Source organism: Parambassis ranga, chromosome 17, assembly GCF_900634625.1.
Source record: "Parambassis ranga chromosome 17, fParRan2.1, whole genome shotgun sequence".
Taxonomy (NCBI): Eukaryota; Metazoa; Chordata; class Actinopteri; family Ambassidae; genus Parambassis; species Parambassis ranga.
The window spans coordinates 7,183,855-7,204,544 of record NC_041037.1 but is presented as its reverse complement, the minus strand read 5'-3'; the positions used below and the strand labels follow the sequence as shown (position 1 = coordinate 7,204,544).

Below are 20,690 nucleotides of genomic sequence, written 5' to 3'. Positions count from 1 at the left end.
CAGAAGCAAAACAACAAAACAACAGACACTACTCATAACTAACTGTATACACACATGCATGCATACCGACAATGGAGATGGACACATTCCTCATTTGAAAACACTACTTTAGGATATGAAGTAAAGGTACACTCCAGAATATTTGTCTCCCCCTACTGGCAGCGACAGTAATTAAACAATGTATATGTAGAGTAGATGTTATTTATACTGCACTGCAGGACAAATGTGGGTTCAGCTGATGCATGGATGGAAGGATGGATATCCTGAAAACAGTAGATGTTCTTTGTTTTACTGAACCAAACTTCAGACTTATATATAGTCATGTGTTGAGTTTCTTTTTTTGTTATTTTTCTAGAGCATCAAAAGCTTTTCTTAAGTTTTTCCACCATACTTTTAATACCAGTTTAAATACGTTAACAATGTATTTATCCAAATAACTTGTGCATGGAGATTTGTCTGCATTATAGGAGGAGGTGCAATCGTGTGTCCTGTTAACAAAATAAGAGCGCTGCTACATTCTAACAACAGTGATCCATCCACAGATTCCAGAGTTTGTGTGACAAAACTTTAACTCGTAGCACCGTTGCTACTTTGGTTAAACCTGATCATTCAATTACTGTGGCCCATGAGCCATGTGACATCTCAAAGCATATTAAGAGGGCCAAAGATCATTTCTGTTAATCTGTGATAGCCATTAGATGCTCGAGATACTTAATGAAATGAGATATTATGTTGTATTAAAAGCAGAGTTAGCAGAAAGTCGAGTTTAATGTTCTTTAACGATCGTTTTGGGAGTGATATAAAATAGGCTGAGTTAATTAAAATTAAAGAAACATAAGAAAAGATGTTAATCTGTGATCAGAAACTGCAATGCTTTTATTTTAAATCTTATTTCTATACATCATAAACTCCAAAGTGCTGATCCTCAAAGTCATCATGTCTGCTCTGTGGTAATTGATAATATTAATAGTCAGTTAACGAGGGAAAAAATAATGGATCCCATGGTATTTCTAAACACGTCTCCTGCAGAGCATTGAATGGTTGTGGACTGGAGTTGGGGGGGGGGGGGGGGGGGGTGATGGAGGGTGAGTATCTTTGATGTTCCTTCAATGAGCTGCAGCTTATTCCAGTGACATCAAAGCCCTCTCTGAAATGAGGGACAGAGGGCACAGATTTACTCCCACCACAGTGCAATGCAGTAGTTGCCCTCAGTTGCCTCTTTTTTTTTGGTGGAAAAGTTTCACTTGCTTGCTCTTAAGAAATTGGCATGGAGGAGCCATTTCATGCCCAACAAAGAGACCGAGCTTAACGCTTAGGGGTACAAAAGTATTTACCATGTGCAAGGAAGATGATACTGCTGCAGCATATTGTAAAAAAGGCGTTCAAAGGGTTAAAGCTGTGCTGCTGCAGCTGCGCCTCTAAACAAGGACAATGATAGCCTCTCTCTTTTTACTGCCATCCATTCACATAATTCTGCCTACAGGCCATAAAGTAAATCAAAAGTGATCTGTGCCAGGGTTCTTTCTCAAAAGTACCTTTACTTCAGGCGAATACATCATGTTCAAAATGTACTTCAGCCTCAGTTTCTTATTAGATATTTCTTACAAGAATTAGATCAGCCCAGACAGGTCATTTGTCGGGCTGTGAGTGAGGAAGAAGGATCACATGTGGCAATGCAGTTATGTAAGTGATGTGTCAGAGCTGCAGTAGCCTACATCGGCCTGTGAAAGAGAAAGCTATCCCAGCCACTGATGTCTCACTGTATCTGAACCTATGCTGTAAGTCCTTCTTGTTTCATTAAGTTTATGTGTCTGCACAGAGAGCTCTGGTTGGCTCAGGAACGGGCCAGTCAATGTAACTGGAGCATTTCAGTTTAGTTTAGAGGTACACTAAGTTCAGACAGACAAATGATGAGTTTTTATTCGATCAGTTTCCTATTAGGCATGCGCAACCTGATATGCCTTTGACTGATTCCTGATGTTAGTGTATTCACACAGGTCTTTCATTACATTGTTTCTATCTTATTAAACTACACAGCCCCCATGCTACTGTGTGTCTGACACTGAAAACCTCCACAGTGCAGCCATATCGGTCCCATTTATACCCTCACTACTTTTTAATGCATAAACTGGACACACTGTGAGTATTCCTTTCAGTGTCAGCTTATCTGCTGATATCTCCATACTTTTGATTGATGGGTGACAATCCGTTTTAAGGCCAGTATCTGCTGCTATACTGATGTATTGCTGTCAATACTGGGAATCCCTAATTCTGATATATTTTTGCTATTATTACATAACTATAACCTATTATCAAATTAACAAATATTACTGACTCATTACTGACTATCAACAAACAACACACACTGACTCACGTACAGTTGTAAACAACCCAGTTTTTAAGTAGGCATAAAGGGAAAGTCAGTACACAGAGGCACCTCTGCAGAATGCTTTGACTCCGTATACTGTAATCCAGCATAAAATCCTGCTGGTGAAACAACAACTGTGCTTTCATGTGAATGACAACACCTGACACCTGACACTTGTCACAATAAACTCTAACATGTCACAGTAAGCTCACCCAAAGCTGCTGAGCAGTATTCGCTCTGACTCACATGTGATGGACAGGTGCTGGCTCACGGTGTTGTTGAAGCTGCTCTAAAATGTTGGTTCTCCTGTACGACAAAAGCAGAATATTTATTTGAAGATGAGCTTGCTCAATATTTTGTTGGATTCTGGTTCAAACTGGTTTCCATGGCTGTGGTGAAGGTTTTTAGGCTAAACAATCTTGCAACTTCCGACTGAGCAGCCTGTCACTACAAATCTGCTGTTCCCGTCTTCCCTGTATCTCTCTGTCTCTTCCCATCTGTCACTCTCTCTCCCTCTCTCTCTCTCTCTCTGCATTATTATCTTTCATAATAAGACCAGATTTCTTTCACACAATTTCAAAGACAATAAAGTTAAGCTTTGCATTTCCCACTTTTTTTCATTTGTTTTGGGGAAATGCGGATGATAGTTATGCAATGATTCCTCACTTTTTTTTTTGATGTAGTTCTTGGCTCCACCTTCAGCATTAAGCTTCATCTTCCTCATGACAGGCAGCCGCAGAGTAATGTGACATGATTATGTAAAGTCCACAAGATTGCAACACTTGTGAAACAGTGGTGTGTATTCAGTTTGAGAAGAAGTCGAACGGACACAGAGGAAGAGACAGCGAGAGAGTGAGACGTCTCCTCTTGACATTAACAGTCACTGTGAATGTTATCCGGCTCAGCCACTGAAGTGTTCGCTGTTAAGATGCTTGTGACTACACTTCCATAAAACTGTAAAGAGATGACTGCTCACTTTTCATATCCTCATGGCGCCTTTTCCCCCTCTGCTCTTTCCTGTCTGACACAGTCTCGGATTCGCTGTCTGTCCTGTTGATACAGGCATGATAGGAATCAGGTGACATCACATGTGGAGTACTGAACTAACAATGGTTGTGCTTAAAAAGCTGTTTGAGTCTTCATTTATTGTTAAGAAGTGAAAAGTGTTTCTATTGGATAAAAACTAGGAGCAAAAAAATCTAAATCTGATCAATCAACCTGTGGTAGCCTGCAGTCAGTCTCATTGGCATTTAAATGAGGTGGTTGGTCAATTAATGTCAATTAAGATTAAGCCAATCCGGTATGTAATAATGCTTCAATCAAATAATTAATTGTTTTCAACAGGCTTTATGCAGAAGGTAAAAGAACACAGCATGATGCATTACAATTGTTGCTATGCTACCACATTACTGCAGCTTATTGTGTATTATCTGTTATGACAGCGCCATCTAGTGGGGCTGGATTTGATCACACATGACAACATGTAGAGCATTAAAATGACAGATATTGTTACTCATACATTGTCTCATTAATCACAAAACAATTCTAAATTAATGTGTTTTTGTGTTCTTAGTTTTTATAGAAATGGCTGATTATGCAGAAAAATGTAGAAGAAGAAGAAGAAGGGTCTTGACAACAAACAGAAGAGGGCAGCAACATGCCAATGAAGCATCTAAATAGAAGAAGAAGAAGAAAAAACCCTGTTTAATAGTTATTGTTATGGTAATTTATCAATATTGCATTACACATAAATCTTCTATTTACATTCAAGTGACAATTATTTAAATTCATAACTAATCTAAATGTATCATCTCTCAGCAGCTTGTGTCTGTTGGAGACAGTGGAGCTGGAGCTGTCATGTACTGTGGCCTGCTGCAGGACTTCATGAGCACAGAGTTGGAAATAGTCCCTGAGCTGCTGACAGTACACATACAGCGTCAAACAAGTTATGAGCCAACATATAAAAGTACGAGCAGATACTTTTACTCATGTTTCCTGCTGAAAAATAAATGCAAGCAAAGTAATTGCCTAGAATAAGTCAGGAATAAAACACCATGTTCTAGTCACTGTGTCATAAATAGCCAACTGAAAACTGAGAGTTTTTAATCATTAAGAATTCTCATCATTTTTCCCTTCTAGTCTTTCAAGTATCTTATGACATGTAACAGTTCCAGTTACTTGACTGAAAGTACACTGAGTTTCAGTTTAGTAACACTCAGCCTCATCCTGCACAATCACAGTCTGTAAGTTTATATAATTCTCATTTGTCAGGGCTCTCTCATGTGACCAGAAGTCTTTCCGTTTATCCACCAGCAGGTGGTGCTGGAGTCCCGTGTTTGCTTTTATTTGTGTTTTTATGTGAATGGTTTTGGTTCATTTGTGTTTTATAAGACATGAATTAATACCACTGTAAATAAAAAAGTAATTTTATATTAACTTAACAGTAATTTACATTTATTTGAGCTGTTTTTTTCCTTTTTCACATCTCCTCTGTTCTCTACATTTTGATTTCTTCTTTGTACTTTTTTCTTTGCCTCCTCGTGTTCATTTAGTTATTCTTTTTTATTTTTGATTGGATTTTGTATAGTTTGGGTTTTTTTTTTAGTTTTCTCTCTAGCTTAGCATTAGTTGTTGCTAACTGCCTGCTCTGACATCACTCCTGCTCCCAGCTTTCCTCCTTTTTCTCCATCTCCTCCCTTAGAGTGGCCAATTCGGCACAAGTAGTGTTGTTGTGAAGTTATGTTGGATTGATGTTGTATAGTTGCACTTTGAAGTGCAGATATGGCTTTTGAGTTAAAAGTGTTTATTATTATTTTTCATGCTTTGACCTAAATTGCTGCAAAGGAACCATTTCAAACAGATGGTGTCCACAGACAGGTTCCATGGCATATTTGTGTTTGCTGTAATTTTCTACAGAACAAAAGTCTTTATTGTGATTTATTACAGAACCAAATAGCTTAGTATGACTTTTACTGTAAACTGTTATACAGTAACTGCACTGAAAGACACTGCTTTCTACAGTGCAGGTTGATTCTTAGTGATTTTAAAGCTCTGATTGTGGGAAGAAGATTTTTTTTGTTCTGCTCACGTGACAACAGGATCCCACACTCCATCAGGGGAGCACTTTTAAACATTTACTTTCTGACTTGTCAGGCATGTGGCCAGAAATGTTCCACCATCAATGCTTGTAATTGTCAGACTGCTCACAGTAGCAAGGAGAGCCATGCTGGGACAAAATCCTCTGCAGACAGTGCAGATGGCTCCCTGACTAACTCTCACACCATGTGTGAGAAGTACTGTTCAGATATCGTCCTCAGGAAAAGACTAAAGTCAGATCTTCTCTTTAAACCTTCAACGACTCCTTCATGTGATTAGTTAATGGTTTACAGTGATTCGGTTGATTACTGTTAGTGGCTAGAAAATGATTGTCTCTTTTGATTGCTTCACATGGGAGCAGTGGTGCTCCAGGCACTGAGTCCTACTATATTTTGTATCGTGTGTTTGAATAATTTTTAATTTCACAGGCCACCTCCCATGAAATTAAAGATGGGCCAATAATATAGAGTATACATACAGCTTTCTAAATCAAGATGACAAATTTAAAAAAAAACGCTGCGTTTAGACTAAAATAAATAGATTGTATGTGTAAAGATCAGACTTATTTAATCCTCGTCCCTTTTCTTTATTCCTCCACAGTAAACTCTCTGCAGAGCACAAAGCAAGCTGCAGTTAGAGATTTTACACTCTGCCTGTTCTTCAGCTTGAATTAATTAAGAAGGTGTTGCAGGCGAGGTGATAGAAGGTGACTGACAGCAGCTTTTTTTGGAGGCTGCTGTTAGTCCTGTTTAATAAGAGGTGAATTAAAAGGAAAGGGAACACTGTCTGCTCCTCTCTTCAAATGTAGAAAGGTCTGCAGGACAGGATGTGCTATACAAAAAGTAAATCTTTAAATGATAAGCTTTGGTTCCATTTTCACAAAACCAATGAAAACAGAAGAAAGTGTATAAATGGAAGCAACCTCTTGTGAGACTGTGCCGCTCCTCTGGGATGCGTTCAGGTCTGCAGAGATTTTTCTCTGACTGAAACCTGATGAACACCACGCTGCAGAGAGGACCATCAGCTAAATAGCTTAGGTCCCCCCTGGCCTCTCCCGGCCCTGCTGAAGTTAAGAAGAATATCTTCTGGTTTCAGACACATGTAGCTTAGCATTATATAACATCACATCAAGGCTTTTCTTAGTTACTAATGACCTGTCACATATTCTCCTAATTGCTTGCTGTTTCTGATACAGCAGCATTGCATGTTAGTGTATTTCGCAGACTTATTACAGTGTACTGATGCAGCTAAGACATGGTCCCTCATGATGTTTTATCCAATGTACATTTCACAGTTAACAATGACTAGACCAGTCAGTGACGGGACTAAACAGTTATAATGTGATGCCTGAGCAAGATGCCTTCTTCAGTCAATTAATTTCACAGAATTATCCTGCTTCTTTAGATCCCAGCTGTTTATCCTGTGGGCTACACTAGACTATCTTCACACAGCCTTACATAACTGTCTGAGAAGTTCAGACATAATTTTGTTTTGCACTAAGAAAAATAACACAACACCCCTCTTTAACATCTATCTATCTATCTATCTATCTATCTATCTATCTATCTATCTATCTATCTATCTATCTATCTATCTATCTATCTATCTATCTATCTATCTATCTATCTATCTATCTATCTAATACAATATGGTGTACAATCACTTAGATTGCACGCTATTTACACAGTATCAGCATGTAATACCAAATATAATATTAAAGTAATTAACCTGTTGCTACCCTAAATAATAGTTTCTGAGAAATTATATTTATATTATCATTTTACAACTATATAACATGAATTTCTGCTTGTTAACACTCAAAAAATGTTGATTTGTCTAAGAATATTTCACGGTGATGAAACAAAATAAACCCTATATCTCCTGTGGCATATAGCCTGGAAATGCAGCACAGTAATATATTTCTAATACAGAAGGAGAATATGAGCAATATTCTCATTGTTCAGTATATTTTGTAATGCATTTGGGAATCACTCGTGCACTGAGGATTAACATATCATTGTGCTGATGATCAAATATGGTATAATAACACACATCAGTCCATTAATGTGTTTGCTTTCCTATTGAAAAAATATTAGGCTGCTTTTTGAAATGTAAAGCCTGGAGGACAGAAGGAGTGCTGAGTGCTGCAATGCAGCTTGAATGAACTGACTCCCGAGTTTGCAGCAGCGTTGAGTGGATTCTGAATCTATGAAGACACTTACTCAGCAGAAGAGCTGATGCACTATGGGAACCGCAATGGTGACACCTGTAACAAATGCCTTTCTTTATACATTAATCATCTCCACTTAATGGATGGTAGTGAGTGCCTCCTGACCGCCTGATATTATCTGCTGAGAACTGTACAATTTACTGTCACATCACAGATATTATCCAACCACCTGGATGGTGTGTGCAGCTTCCTTTATGATATTTCTTAAACAAGATTTACTGCATGATAAAAACAGCACCAACAGTGACTTCGGCGGTGCTCTCTCTCCCCTTAGTTTAATTGGTCTTTCTGTGCAGCCTTTTATACTGCAACAAAATCTTTACCCCATCCTGCTTAACATGCATCCATACTTACTATAAATACAACCCATAAGTACATCATCATGCAGCTTTCCGCAGCTTGGGAGGCTTTTGAAAAAAAAAAAAAAAGAAAATGAAAAAGGCGTCATTTCTCAGCTGGCACGAGGAAAGTACATCACAGCCAGAAGCCTTTCCCCACACTTGCAAGTGTCACAGAGAGATGAAAGGAAAGCAGGAAGAGGGGAGAGAGAGAGGCCGAGATGCAGCTCTGGTACAAGACACCTGCCTGTATTTTTTTTTCTTGCCTCCATCATGCTCCATAGGTTGGCAGATGTTCTGGCCAGGTGATGGCTGATTGAACTTTTATGCAGCATCCAGTACGACTCCTGAATATAGCATTTCTATTTTCTGCTCTGATTTTCCCACTCATGTTTTATTCAGACCTGGAATGCTTCAGCACAAGAAGGTCTATTTGCACCCAAGTAGGGAAGATGGATGCTGGGTTTTTTTCTTTTTTCTTTTTCAGATGCAGAAGTGTTAGTCTCTTGTATGATGCTCTGAACTGTGCCATGTGTTTAAAAGATGAGAAATAAATTGAAGTGACAGAGAGTGAGAACTGATAAAAATCTCCTGCCACTAATTATCACCACTTTGTTAAACACATTTGCTAATAGCCTCAAGTGTTGCTGCAAACAGCTAAAAACATTACAAATTCAGCAGCCTCTGCATTGGCTCCAGCCCAACTAGTTAATCAGAAATTCACTCTGCCTTTGACAAAAAAAAAAGCTCTGACAGCTTGAATTGGTGATTGCAAATTCTGCTTGTTCTTGTCCTTGCAGTCACCTTTAGCTGTCTTTCAAAAAAAGGGTATAATCTGAGCACAACATCTTCCCTGAAAGTGAATATGCAAATCACTTCTAAATGCTGAGTTATGAGAGATAACACAACATATCTGCACACATCCTGTAACACATTTCTCTCTGTGCCTGTATGGAGTTTTTTTTCTCCCTGGCTGTAATTTCTCAGGTAAACCCTCTGCTGCTGAATTTCTGCCCTGTCCCACCATGCATCTGGTGTGTATTGATTGTGCTCTTTCGGACAGCAGTGCTGCTTACTGTACGCGGGCACTGCAACACAGAAGCAGGGAGCGGTGGGTGGTGAATGAGTTGGGCTTTTTTTAGATAAATGTGGCTGCAACACAGGAGCCAGGTTTGAACATCAAATTCTGAGAGTACATGTAATATGGTTATCTCTATACATGTTTACATTCTGGACTATAGAGTATACATGTTCTTGAAAGATGCTAACACATACACAAAAAAAAGCCAGACACCTCACCATCTGCAGTGCAGCGATGTCTGTGCCTCAGCTTTCATGCATTTACATGCAGGCCAGGTATAAAGGTGCTACAACCAGCCACCGGCGCCCCCCCCCCCCCCCCACTTAACACCCAGCTGTTCAGCACTGCAGCTAACATTGTGTAGAGTAGGTGTGATGTGTACCTTATGCTAGATGACAAAGAAAATCTTAGAAGCTGTGAGAACAAGCTGACCTTTGTGTTGGCACTGTAAGGTGCAGAGAAAAAAAATGACAACAAAAGACTTGCAGTGGCAGCTGAAATGTGCTGATCCTCCAGTGCTGGAAGAGCTCTTTGTGTGAGCTGCTGCACCTCCAAAAGCAAATCAGACCTCATAGACCTCCATATTAAAATGAATCAAAATGTTTTTGTCACCTCAGCTTTAGTCAAATTCCACCACTTTGTCCATATTTCTATTGGGAGGGTTCAGACGCTGCAACGAAGGCAACATCTGGAACCTCACATGCTTTCGACTGCTCTCTCTGTGAAAACTGAATGAACCAGACAAATCAAATGTTATTATTAGAATGTTTAGGAATGGTTGCATTTTAAAGCAAATGTAATGCCCTCCACACTTCTGTACAGCAGTGTTGGATTTTGCATGAAAATGACACACTCCATCTTATATGCTGTAGCCTCGCTGCTCTGCAACATGACACTACTCCAAAAACGACATATATTCTGCTGGAGGTGACACATCAGACCGACAAAAGCTCAAAGACCTGCTCCTCTTTCATGATCTAGAGAAAGGAACAGAGGAGAGAGACCTCGATGTGACTTTTTATAGAGTCCTGCCCTTCACACTCTGTGTGTTATTATCGGTTAGTGACTCTACTGCTAAAAGGTTGCAGCATAGAAACCTCCTGAGAACAGCAAAATCAGTAACTAAAGAAAAAACAGAAGATGGCAGGTTCTCTATACACCAACACATACTGCTGACACACTGACTGAATGAGATTATTTTTGCTTGAACATTGTTTTCAGGAAACTGCTGCATAACATCAAAATTGTATTCACAACCCAATAATGGCTGAGGGCAAGTTCCATGTGGAGTCAACAATATTTACCACGGTAATGTGTAACATTCATAACACAGCAATACTATGGTACGCAACTGCAATTGCACCACAGTATCCACTGACTTTATTGAGAATATTAACAACAAAAGGGAGTGGAGTACAGACAGGAGAGGAGTCAAGAAAAAAACAGTTGTAAGATGTCTGATCTTTTTGCCAGCAGCATGTTAGTGAAAAATCAAAAGAGATAGCTGCTGTAATTGGGAGAGTTTCTTGTGTGAAGCAGCAGACAGAAAGCAGATGGGGCTGCTGAATGATGGACAAATAAAAACAAGCAGGCAATCTCCTCCACCAAGACGGATGCTGTGTCAGCAGGCAACGCATACACAACACAAACTAACAAGGAGTTGATATGTATGCACAGCGTGTTCTTACAAACAGCACAGGTGCGCATATCTTTACCTTTTGGCTTAACAGTAATAACTCTAGCAACACAACTATTCCAGGAACTTGTCTCTGTGTGTGTGTGTGTCTGTAATGACTGAAATCAAACCTGCCAGATAGGTCAACCATGTACACCTGCACCCTTTAATGCTTTACGGCAGATGACAACTGTGCAGTAAATGATGCCATTACATTATATTTGTGACTGTGTGCAGAGCCATTTAACTGTGCTGCGGATTAGATTAGGGCAGACTCTAAACAGGCCAATGCAATAAATCCGTGTTTCATATGTGCTCTCTGAATCCATAAAGCCCACAGAGTATCTGTCATCTCTGTGCTGTTGCTTTATGTCAATAAAAGATTAAAATTCATGAATAAATGAGCCGTTCGACTATGAATGTTGTCAGCATCGGAATAAAGCAAAGTATCAGCCACACATCAAATGAAATACATTTAAAACATTTTATTCAGTGGTACCCAAAGTGATTTGATCATGTCACTATGTGGTAATGAATGTCATCATTTCTGTTATCTACATGGTGTTTAAGCTATTAAAACGGCCCTGCAACAAAAACATAACAAAGGCCACAACCAAAGCCAGACAGAGATAATTGCTTACTTCTTGTTTCACATCCCTGGCAGCCCTGGTCATTTATCATTATTAAGCACCTGGGTGCACAACCACCAAGACTTTTGGTTTCCTTGGCAATGATCAAGCTAAATCCTGCCGCTCCACTTCTTCAGGTGGAAGTGAGTCAACAGAGCTGTTGTACTGATCGCCCCCGTATTACCATCCTTGTGCTTTGTGTGTGTGAGCTTGTTGGTGGAGTGTACATGCAGGCAAATGACAGGGTCCGGTCATCCACAACAAGCTTGTATCCATGGGCCAAACGCTCAGTATGGTTCAAGCCTCATTCATACATCCAGGTGGGAAAACACACACACACACACACAACTATGTAGCACCCTTCTGCTGTTTTCCAGTAGGGCTGACACTGCACACCTGAGAGAAGCCAATAGCTGCACCGGAGCCTAGACTGTCACAAGCTCTGCTTACTACTCATTGTAGCATAAAAAACACCAGCAAGAATTCTTTCATTGATTCTCTGGCTCAGCATATGATGCACTCTGGTGCTTTTTATCTTCTTTAATTCATATTTGGGATTTGGCACTGTATGTTTACTACTAAATAACATTTAGTGACTAAATGATTCATTGAAAGATCACTAAGAGGATTTCAGAATGAAGACGCAATTGTCAGATGCTCCAATGATCTTCTCAGTGTATATACAACATACTTGTGTTTTTAAATAACAGACAAAATGGCTGGACATTTATACAGCATCCAAACAGACTATAAGGTGTGGCACTCGGTGCATTTTGTTGAATGGGTGTGACTCGAGCAAGATGATAATAGCACAACAGTGGAAGTCTAAAGGGGGTTGCAGCAGCAGCAGCTCTTAGGACCGAAGGAACAAACAGCGTAGGACATATGATGTCATTAGTGAGTGGGCACACACTCAAATCCTCACAGTGAATACGAAGCGAGAAGCACATGGTTACAAATATCACAGCTCCATACACTGGTTTATGACTATTCTATCAGAGCTGTCAGTGTAAGTGTGTATCCTAAATCACGCTGTATAGTGCAAGAGATGTGAATCCTGTTGACTCAGTCAGCATAAAATGCCAAGTCACCATGGTAACAAGGGATGCAACACACTCTGTTATAAAGGCTGATGGAGGCTATTCACCACGAGTGGCTATATCATCGCGGGATCCATCATAACAATTTAAAAACGCGATGATTAAAATCTGAGAAAGAAACACACAACACACCGGATATTCCATCCCATATTTATGCACTACAACCACAGCCAAAAGCCCGGGCTACTACACATCATGTTGACGCTTCTTCATATTATGTAACTCCCTTAAAATACAGCGGTAGAAATAACTGGCGAAATCCAAAACCACACATCACACAAAATGCTGCTTAATTACTAAACGTAATCAGGGTTTGTGTTTTTGTTTTTCCCCCGCCAGACACACCAGCCTCATGGTCCACAAAGTTGCATAACATTCAGCCACCTCTTTCCCCCCTGCCTTCAAATAAAGAGCACGGCTATCCATTCAATTTCGTAAATGAAAACTATAATACAAGTCCACAATGATAACATGAATGGGAGCGTATTTTATGACATTATCTACACCCACAAGAAGATATCTGGCAACACATAGAAAAAACATGTATAAGAATATTTCTGGGAGACAGACTGGATAGATATATGCGCCTACCTGTCCGCAGGTTGAAGGAGAATCTGGCTTCAACGAGATATGGGGTATCGCTCTTGGAGCGGAGTCTCCTGATCGGGCGGCGGTCTGTGCTGCTGACTGGAGTGGTCGCCATCAATTTAAACCCAGTGTCCAGTGCTGACTGCCGGCCGACTGGGACAGATGCAGAACCACGGCCACTCACACGCGTTGGGAGGTAGTTAGGGAGGAGGGCGGAAGGAGGAGGGAGTTCACACACACAGAGAGAAAGAGAGAGAGAGAGAGAGAGAGAGAGAGAGAGAGGCTGGTGGAACAGCGTGGAAAAACGGGAAAAATAGACCAAATTAAACCTGAAATCAGCTTAGGTTTATATTTTAATGGTTGGTAGCATTATTAGAGTTGAGATTTATACCCTCTGTTACAAACTAATGCAAACGATTAATCAAAAAACACTACAGAATAAAGAATAAAAATAAACATACATATAAAATAATAAGAAACAAAACACAGCAAAACAACTGTTTTTTTCTAAGTATTGTTTAGTTTACGTTTGTTCTGATGGTGTGTGTGACGTTTAAATTTGAAACAAATCTTTTGTGCTACATCGCGGTGTGGCCCTGATAACTTGAGAATGAATGAATCATATTTGAATGAATTGCAGTTACAACAGTCTGCCAGCAGATGGCGCTCGTAAAGCAGCAGATACTTTTACGACAGTGATTACTCGTTTACGGCCGCCCCTGTTTGTAGCAGAGACAGAGGTAAACAAGCACACTCGGCGTGACTTTCTGCTCTTACAGTAGAAATATCACTCACAGGGGGTAAGTACTGTAAAGTTACGAAGGTATATTCCTTTAAACAGACCAGTATCGAGCTTCTTTTTTTGCTAAAACAACTGATAAATACACGTTTGCGTGTGCGTGTGAAGTTCCTGCTTATGTGACTGCGAGCACGTCAAAGGTTTGATCCCAAGCTACTTAAGTTTACGACGTCAAAAAGAAACGTTATGTCATCAGTTTATTTCTTAGTATTTATAAATGGTTTTGCGGCATGTTAGCTTAAGTTAACGACGCCTGCTCCACATACGCTGCTAAGAATGTAGCTGGTTAGTTTACCTGGAAGAAAATGAACGGACAAACAGGCACAGTTAGCTGTAACTTATGCAAGAATCACGACGAATACCTGCAGCTCGTTAACTTACACCACAGTCAAGTGTCTGTAGTTTTCCTGCATTAGGCTGGACAATTAGCTAAACATGTTTGGACTTGTGTACAGGCGCCGCCATTTTTTTCTTTATTAGCTAATTTTAAGAAAAGTAGTGCCAAAATGCATGTGTTGGCTTTAAAACAGACGTGCGTGCACATTCTTTGCCTTATCAGTGCCAATAGTTAAGAAGCTCTGGTGCTACAAACAGTATCAGTGCTCTGATTACACAATACACCGCAGTTTCTTTTGCAACTATTGCTTTTCACACATTGTACTTATGTAAACATGTTCACATTCCTTCATTTATGATAAAGGATTTAAAGGTAATATACCTTTAAATGCAGTCCACCTGTCATGTACTTAATGCTCACATCTACAATGTATCTGGTCAAAGTACTTCTTAACCTGACTGTTAGAATAAGACGTGGGTCCTTTTGTGTTTTTCTTTATGTTTCTCACATGTTCATTTAGCCTTTAAGGAATGATGCTTCTCCAAAATCGAGCTGCCATTGCTGTTGGTCTTCGCATGTGCTCCACCCATGTGACCAAAGGACCAGTGATTGAGAAACCAAGACCCACTTCTGGTAAAACTGCACCTTTGCTCCTCCATCGATCCCTAAATGTCAATAAGTCAGCCCACACTTCAGAACAGGCTCCATAGATTAATATTACATATAGTAATATGAAAGAATTTGTTTTTTTAGAAACATTATACATAGAGATGGAGATATATTGTAGTTTTAAGGAAATGAATGAAATATCAGATAATGAACTGAACCAAGTAAGAAATCAATCTTTTTAACCACATAGAAGCCATAATTTCCTGCTTATCTTTTCTTAAATCAAAATAGAAAGAAGTATTAAAGTACCACTGACTGTAGTGATTACTGTCTTTGCTCCAGGAAGAAAATTGCTGCGACCTCACTCTAACCCTGTAAAAGCAGCCTAAGCTAATGTTATTTTTCCGCTTTTTTCTTTCCAGACATGTCAGAATTTCGGAAGGTCTTTTCCAAAGCCAAACACATAGCAATCATCACAGGGTCAGGTGTGAGCGCAGAGAGTGGAGTACCGACATTCAGGAGAGAAAATGAGAAGTGGAGGAAATGGCAGTCTCAGGTAACTGATAGAGAAGTGAAACAAACACGCTTGACCGTGATTGTGTGTGTTTTTGTAGGTCAAAACCAGATGCTTGGTTTGATTTTCAGCTGAGGATTAGTGTGGTGGCATTTTGTAGATTCACCTACAAGCTAACTGATGTATTTAAACATACATGATATATTCCACACCGAGCTTCATAAAAAACATGCCCATGTCGATTCATCCTGCAGGACCTGGCGACTCCAGAGGCCTTTTCTCGTTACCCAGCTCGAGTCTGGGAGTTCTACCATTACAGAAGAGAGGCTGTGATAAACAAGAAGCCCAGCGCAGCCCATTTGGCTATAGCAGAGTGTGAGGCTCGGCTCAGGAAGCAGGGTCGCTCTGTGGTCGTGATCACCCAGTGCATAGATGACCTGCACCGACAGGCTGGGTCCAAGCATGTGCTCAAGATTCATGGTGAGAACCTACAGATTACAATTAATACATGTATTTGTATATTTATGTAAAGTAGCTTCAGTGTGTCATATGCAGAGTGAATTTTCCCATTAGGGTTACAAATATGTACATAATAAAACCTGAACCAGCTCAATTCTTGTATGGAAACTTTGACAGCAACATGGTGGTTTGACTGGAATGTGGAAACATTTCATTCATACTCTCCTACAAACAGAGAGTTAGTCACTAATTTAATGGTTGGATTAAGTCCAAAAGTGTCGTGTTTTAGTGTTTCGAGGCAGATCATGCCCTAAAAATGGCCAAAGTCTTTCTTACTTTCATAGGGACTTTGGACAATGAGCTAACATTGTCAACAGATTGTGTTGAGCAAGAGATTATGTCTGTGACTCCCAACAGGCCTTAATGGAAAAACATCTGTGTTTTCTGTGTGTAACTGCAGGCAGTCTGATGGAGACACGCTGTGTGAGTTGTGGGCATGTGACTGTGAACAAGAGAAGCCCGATATGTGCTGCCTTAAAGGGCAAAGGGTAAGAGTAAGCACCTTCTACAATATAAATAAAAAAAAATTCAGTGTGTGTAGTCTGATCCCTCTCAGTTTGACCCGCCCCCATGGGTAAAGAGCTGCACTGTGTTTGTTGTGTTAATGTTCAGTGCACCTGGTCCAGATGTCGCAGATGCCCAGATTCCTGTGGATAAACTGCCAAGGTGGGATTACTTTTATTTTCTATTAATAACAGCTAGATGTACTAAGCTTTTTTGTTCTGCTTTTCTCGTGCATTCTGTGATCATGCAGTTCAGCATTCTGCACCAAAATGATGAGCACACTGAAGTAACTTCTTAGTAACAATCTTATTAAACATTGTTAATTTGGCTGATGCTGCTTTCTGTGGGATCTGCTAAATTTTGATTATGTTTTGTGCTCTGTCCAACCACAGACAAAAACTACTGCATTATCCCAACACATTTTAGGGAAGCATGAGATATTAATCCTGTGAGACTGTTGCTTTAAACTATCTCTTCACCATTTGCCCTTCTGCATAATGAGCTGCTGCCAGACCTTCTGCTTCTTCATTGTGGCTTCACTACCATTTTAGTGGCACTAGCTTGTATTGTGCTTTTTCGCAGTCCTTCACACATGTAAATAAAATTTAAAGTTACATTGCTGAATGCTCCTTGCACTGTAGTAGTGCTGCTAATGTGTAGATCTGTGTTCAATGAAATGCAAATTGCTTATGCAACTGTCTTGTTCTGAAATAGAAGTCAGTTTTACCACTTGGGGGCAGTGTTGTGCAATGAATATTTCAACCTCAGATAGTGAAGTGTGAAGAGTTACACAATGACATAGTTTTTAGACCTGAGTTTAGTTTACTTAACATGCACATGACTTAGCATGTCTGCTTTGATTCAGCCTTATTTTGTGAAAGAGTTTGATCGACAGTTACTCTAAATGCTGTTTGATACTGCTGTATCAAGGTGTGACGAAAGAGACTGCCATGGTCTGTTGAGGCCCAATGTGGTGTTTTTCGGGGAGACTCTGGACTCTCATATTCTGACCCAGGTGGAAAAAGAAATGGAACTCTGTGATCTCTGCTTGGTGGTGAGTTATATCTTGTTTTTATATTCCTCATATCCTATTATCTCATACATTATCTGCTCAGATTTTGTCAAGGACTTGACCCAAAATATTTGGTTCAGTTAAAGCTGACACTGGGATCATTGCTCCCTCTTGTTTACCTATAGGTGGGCACGTCTTCTATTGTTTACCCTGCGGCCATGTTTGGCCCCCGGATTGCATCCAGAGGCGTTCCAGTGGCAGAGTTTAATTTACAAACAACACCGAAAACAGAGTATTTCATGTAAGTGAGTCACCAAGAAGGGTCAAATCACATTACCTACTTGATTTTTTTATATGACAAAAGAGCACATGTTGATATGTAGTGTCATCAAGTATTTGACCCTAAAAATTCTGACTTTCACTGTCATCTTGTCTTTTCGTGTGTGTTTGTATGTGTGATGTGACATAGGTACCATTTTCAGGGTCCATGTGGAACCACACTGCCTCCAGCTTTGGCAAAACACGAGTCAGAGAGGTTTTAAGAGCTGTCGGCCAGAGGCTTCTGCTAATGCAGTCCAAACTTATTTGCAGTTTTCTGAATCTTTACATAAAAAAATCTGTCTAGCTGTTAATGCCTGGGAAAAGGAGGGTTGTAAATAACATAGCTGTTTCAATTTTTCCTGGATGGATCTCTTTAAACTTGAATGTGTAGCTCACTAACTGGAATCAGACTGGAGTTTTACGTGTTTGGTGCTTAGAATTAAGCAGAAACTATGCAGCTTGACAAGAGAAAGGTGATGCAATATTAACTTTGTATAGGAATAAATCCTCATATATCAGAGTGTGTGCTTTTATATGAAATGCTGGTATTGGATTGTTATATTTTAGAATGTCACTGTAGACCAGAACAACAACAAAATTCAGAATATTTGCAAACAAATGAACACATGTACACAACATAATCTTGTGCCTTTCAAAATTGTTTACACAACCTTGACCAAATGCTTGCTTTTTAACCTCAAGTGCAACTCAACCAATGTTACAGATATTTAGACAAGTGTTTGCTGTGGACCAAGGACAGAGAGGGAAAATCTGACTTAATCAGCGTCCTTTACCTTTCAAGCTGTTTGGCTGTGGTCAGTCTAGTTACATGTTATGGATTATTCATGATACATTTTTATACATTTCATTGTCTGTTTTAAAACAAATGTTCAGAGGGAAGTTGTTTAAAAATGGAAGCAATCTTGCAAACTGTACGCACAATTTCTTATGCTGTATACTATCAACATTTTCAGTGCATTTATACAAGATAGGTTTATTAAAACACTAAATAAAATTGCTGATTTTTCTGTTTTATTGAAAAACAGTGGTGCATGTCTTGTAAGTGAACAGTAGATGGCAGCATGCAGCTTTCAATCCATCATGTTAACATAGTAATGTACAATTCTTTCCTGAGAAGGACACAGAAAACAACCTTGCATCCACTCAGAGTCTTCTCTTAGTATGCATGAGTGAGAGGGAATGCAGACTGAAGTAGCCCTAGGCCACCAGTGAACTCAGAGTTGTTACAGCTGAGCTGAGCCAAGGAAACAGTATTAGGCTAGATCGTAATGCCTCTGAAAATGGAAACAGTTTGCAGCAGACAGCAGTGAACACAATGTTGCCTCTGTTACTGTCCCCACTCATCTTGATGAATCTTGCTAAACTGCATGTGGTGTCGCAAGTTGGTCATCAGTTACATGTATGACAGGTGATCTAAGGTGGCTTGTAATACCTGCACATGCAATTGAAAGCTTTAAATGGATGTTTTTACAGTTTGGAGCTACATTTTGTGTTATCTGTGTTTTGACAATAGATAACACTTTGTGCAGCCATCCAGTCTTAAGAGATGATCATTAAGATGCACTAGGATTTGGATCCTCTCTGTTGGAAAGGTAGGCTGAGAGCCTACGAGATGGTTTCCTGTCTTGGAAGTTGATGCCACGATACAGGAGAATTTTTAAGATCCTTGGCATGAGTTCGACTGATCAATGTAATGGCACGTAGCCATAGAGCCGGTTGTGTACCAGGAGCGTATCCTTGCCTAAAGTCCTGAAACTCCTTGGAATCACCATCACACCCACAGTCTCCAACTTCCACGTGAGCCAAACCAACAAGGTCTGCATGTAGCATGGCCTCTGTTTCTGGGTAACCAGTGTGACGAGGGCCACAGTATAGTGCCAATCTTCAGACAGCTAAGTCAAGAACATTCAGTGTAGAAAGTGGACAAGTCCAGGACCATCCCCCACCCCAAGCACATCCCAGAATGTGGAGTTGAAAGTCTCAAATTGGTTAAATGACTCCTTACACCTTAGGTTCTGTCAACTTATGTCAACCCTCATATGTCTATTGGCTGTGACCTGTTTAACTAAAGGCTGATTAACTGTTATAAAAGTAATAATGTCATGTTTTTTTAGGTCTGGAAACTGCATCCTCGAGGCAAAGCTTCTCAAGTATTAATCTTCATTGACTGAGTGGACTAACAATGTTAAGCTGTTCAGTGGAAATGAGAGAGACACCAGGCAAGGAGTCATTCAAATTAGCTGTGGAGGGTTATGTTCATTAGACAGTGTTATGTTGATGTAATGATAGTCATAAAGGAGGTATCTCAAGAGAGCTGTTGTGTGTTTGTGTGTGTGAGAGAGGTTTCTACCTGTAATCCATCTTTGGGATCTCAGGAGAGCCACTTCAGGTTAGTTCATTTCATGCCTCCTGTAGTTTCAGCAGTCTTGTTGTAATTTTTTTAGTCCACACAGCACTGTAACAAAACCACTAACACACTGCAGTTGGACCACATTGGTGAAGCAGCACATGTGCTGAGAAAATGCTGGCTCTATATCCTCTCAAGTGTTATTCTTTTTCCACTGCTCACTGGCTTTGCTCAACAATTAGCATCCAAAATCAAATCTTTTCCCCCCTCCCTGTCTTAAAGAACACTCCATCTGTTAATGTATATCATCATCATCATCATTGCCATGATTAGATTTCCTCATTTCCTTCTCTATTACTGGTGCCTCCCCTTCCAACAGAGGTAAGGCCAAGTCCCATTTGTCATCAGGAGAAAAGTACATGGAGAGGCACTTAGGAAAAAAATCTCAGCTGTCTGATACAGTCATTTTTGGAGCTGATGTGAGCAAGGCTGCCAGGGAGCGGACAACCCTGCTCATTCATGAATGTAGTGGAAAAAGTTCTTGTATGACCTAAAAGCCTTCAGGTTAATAGACTCCTCATCACTGGTGGCAGCTCTACAAA

General features: G+C 40.0%; 1 protein-coding gene across 1 annotated transcript; it reads left to right on the top strand.

The window, feature by feature from the left end:
* Positions 1-13,796: 13,796 nt before the first annotated feature.
* Positions 13,797-18,240, top strand: LOC114450352 (NAD-dependent protein deacylase sirtuin-5, mitochondrial-like). Its single transcript, XM_028428394.1, has 9 exons — positions 13,797-13,905; positions 14,762-14,874; positions 15,273-15,406; positions 15,619-15,844; positions 16,284-16,371; positions 16,496-16,549; positions 17,318-17,441; positions 17,585-17,700; positions 17,869-18,240. Exons 2-9 carry the CDS (start codon positions 14,772-14,774, stop codon positions 17,939-17,941), a joined length of 918 nt encoding a protein of 305 aa, XP_028284195.1. The 5' UTR covers positions 13,797-13,905; positions 14,762-14,771; the 3' UTR covers positions 17,942-18,240.
* The last annotated feature ends 2,450 nt before the right edge of the window (positions 18,241-20,690 follow it).

Excerpts from the sequence above, each read along its gene's own strand:
- LOC114450352 (XM_028428394.1), top strand. The coding sequence starts at position 14,772 with ATGATGCTTCTCCAAAATCGAGCTGCCATTGCTGTTGGTCTTCGCATG. Across the intron at positions 15,407-15,618 it reads GGAGGAAATGGCAGTCTCAG|GACCTGGCGACTCCAGAGGC; the intron begins GTAACTGATAGA and ends TTCATCCTGCAG. Across the intron at positions 16,550-17,317 it reads CCTGTGGATAAACTGCCAAG|GTGTGACGAAAGAGACTGCC; the intron begins GTGGGATTACTT and ends TGCTGTATCAAG.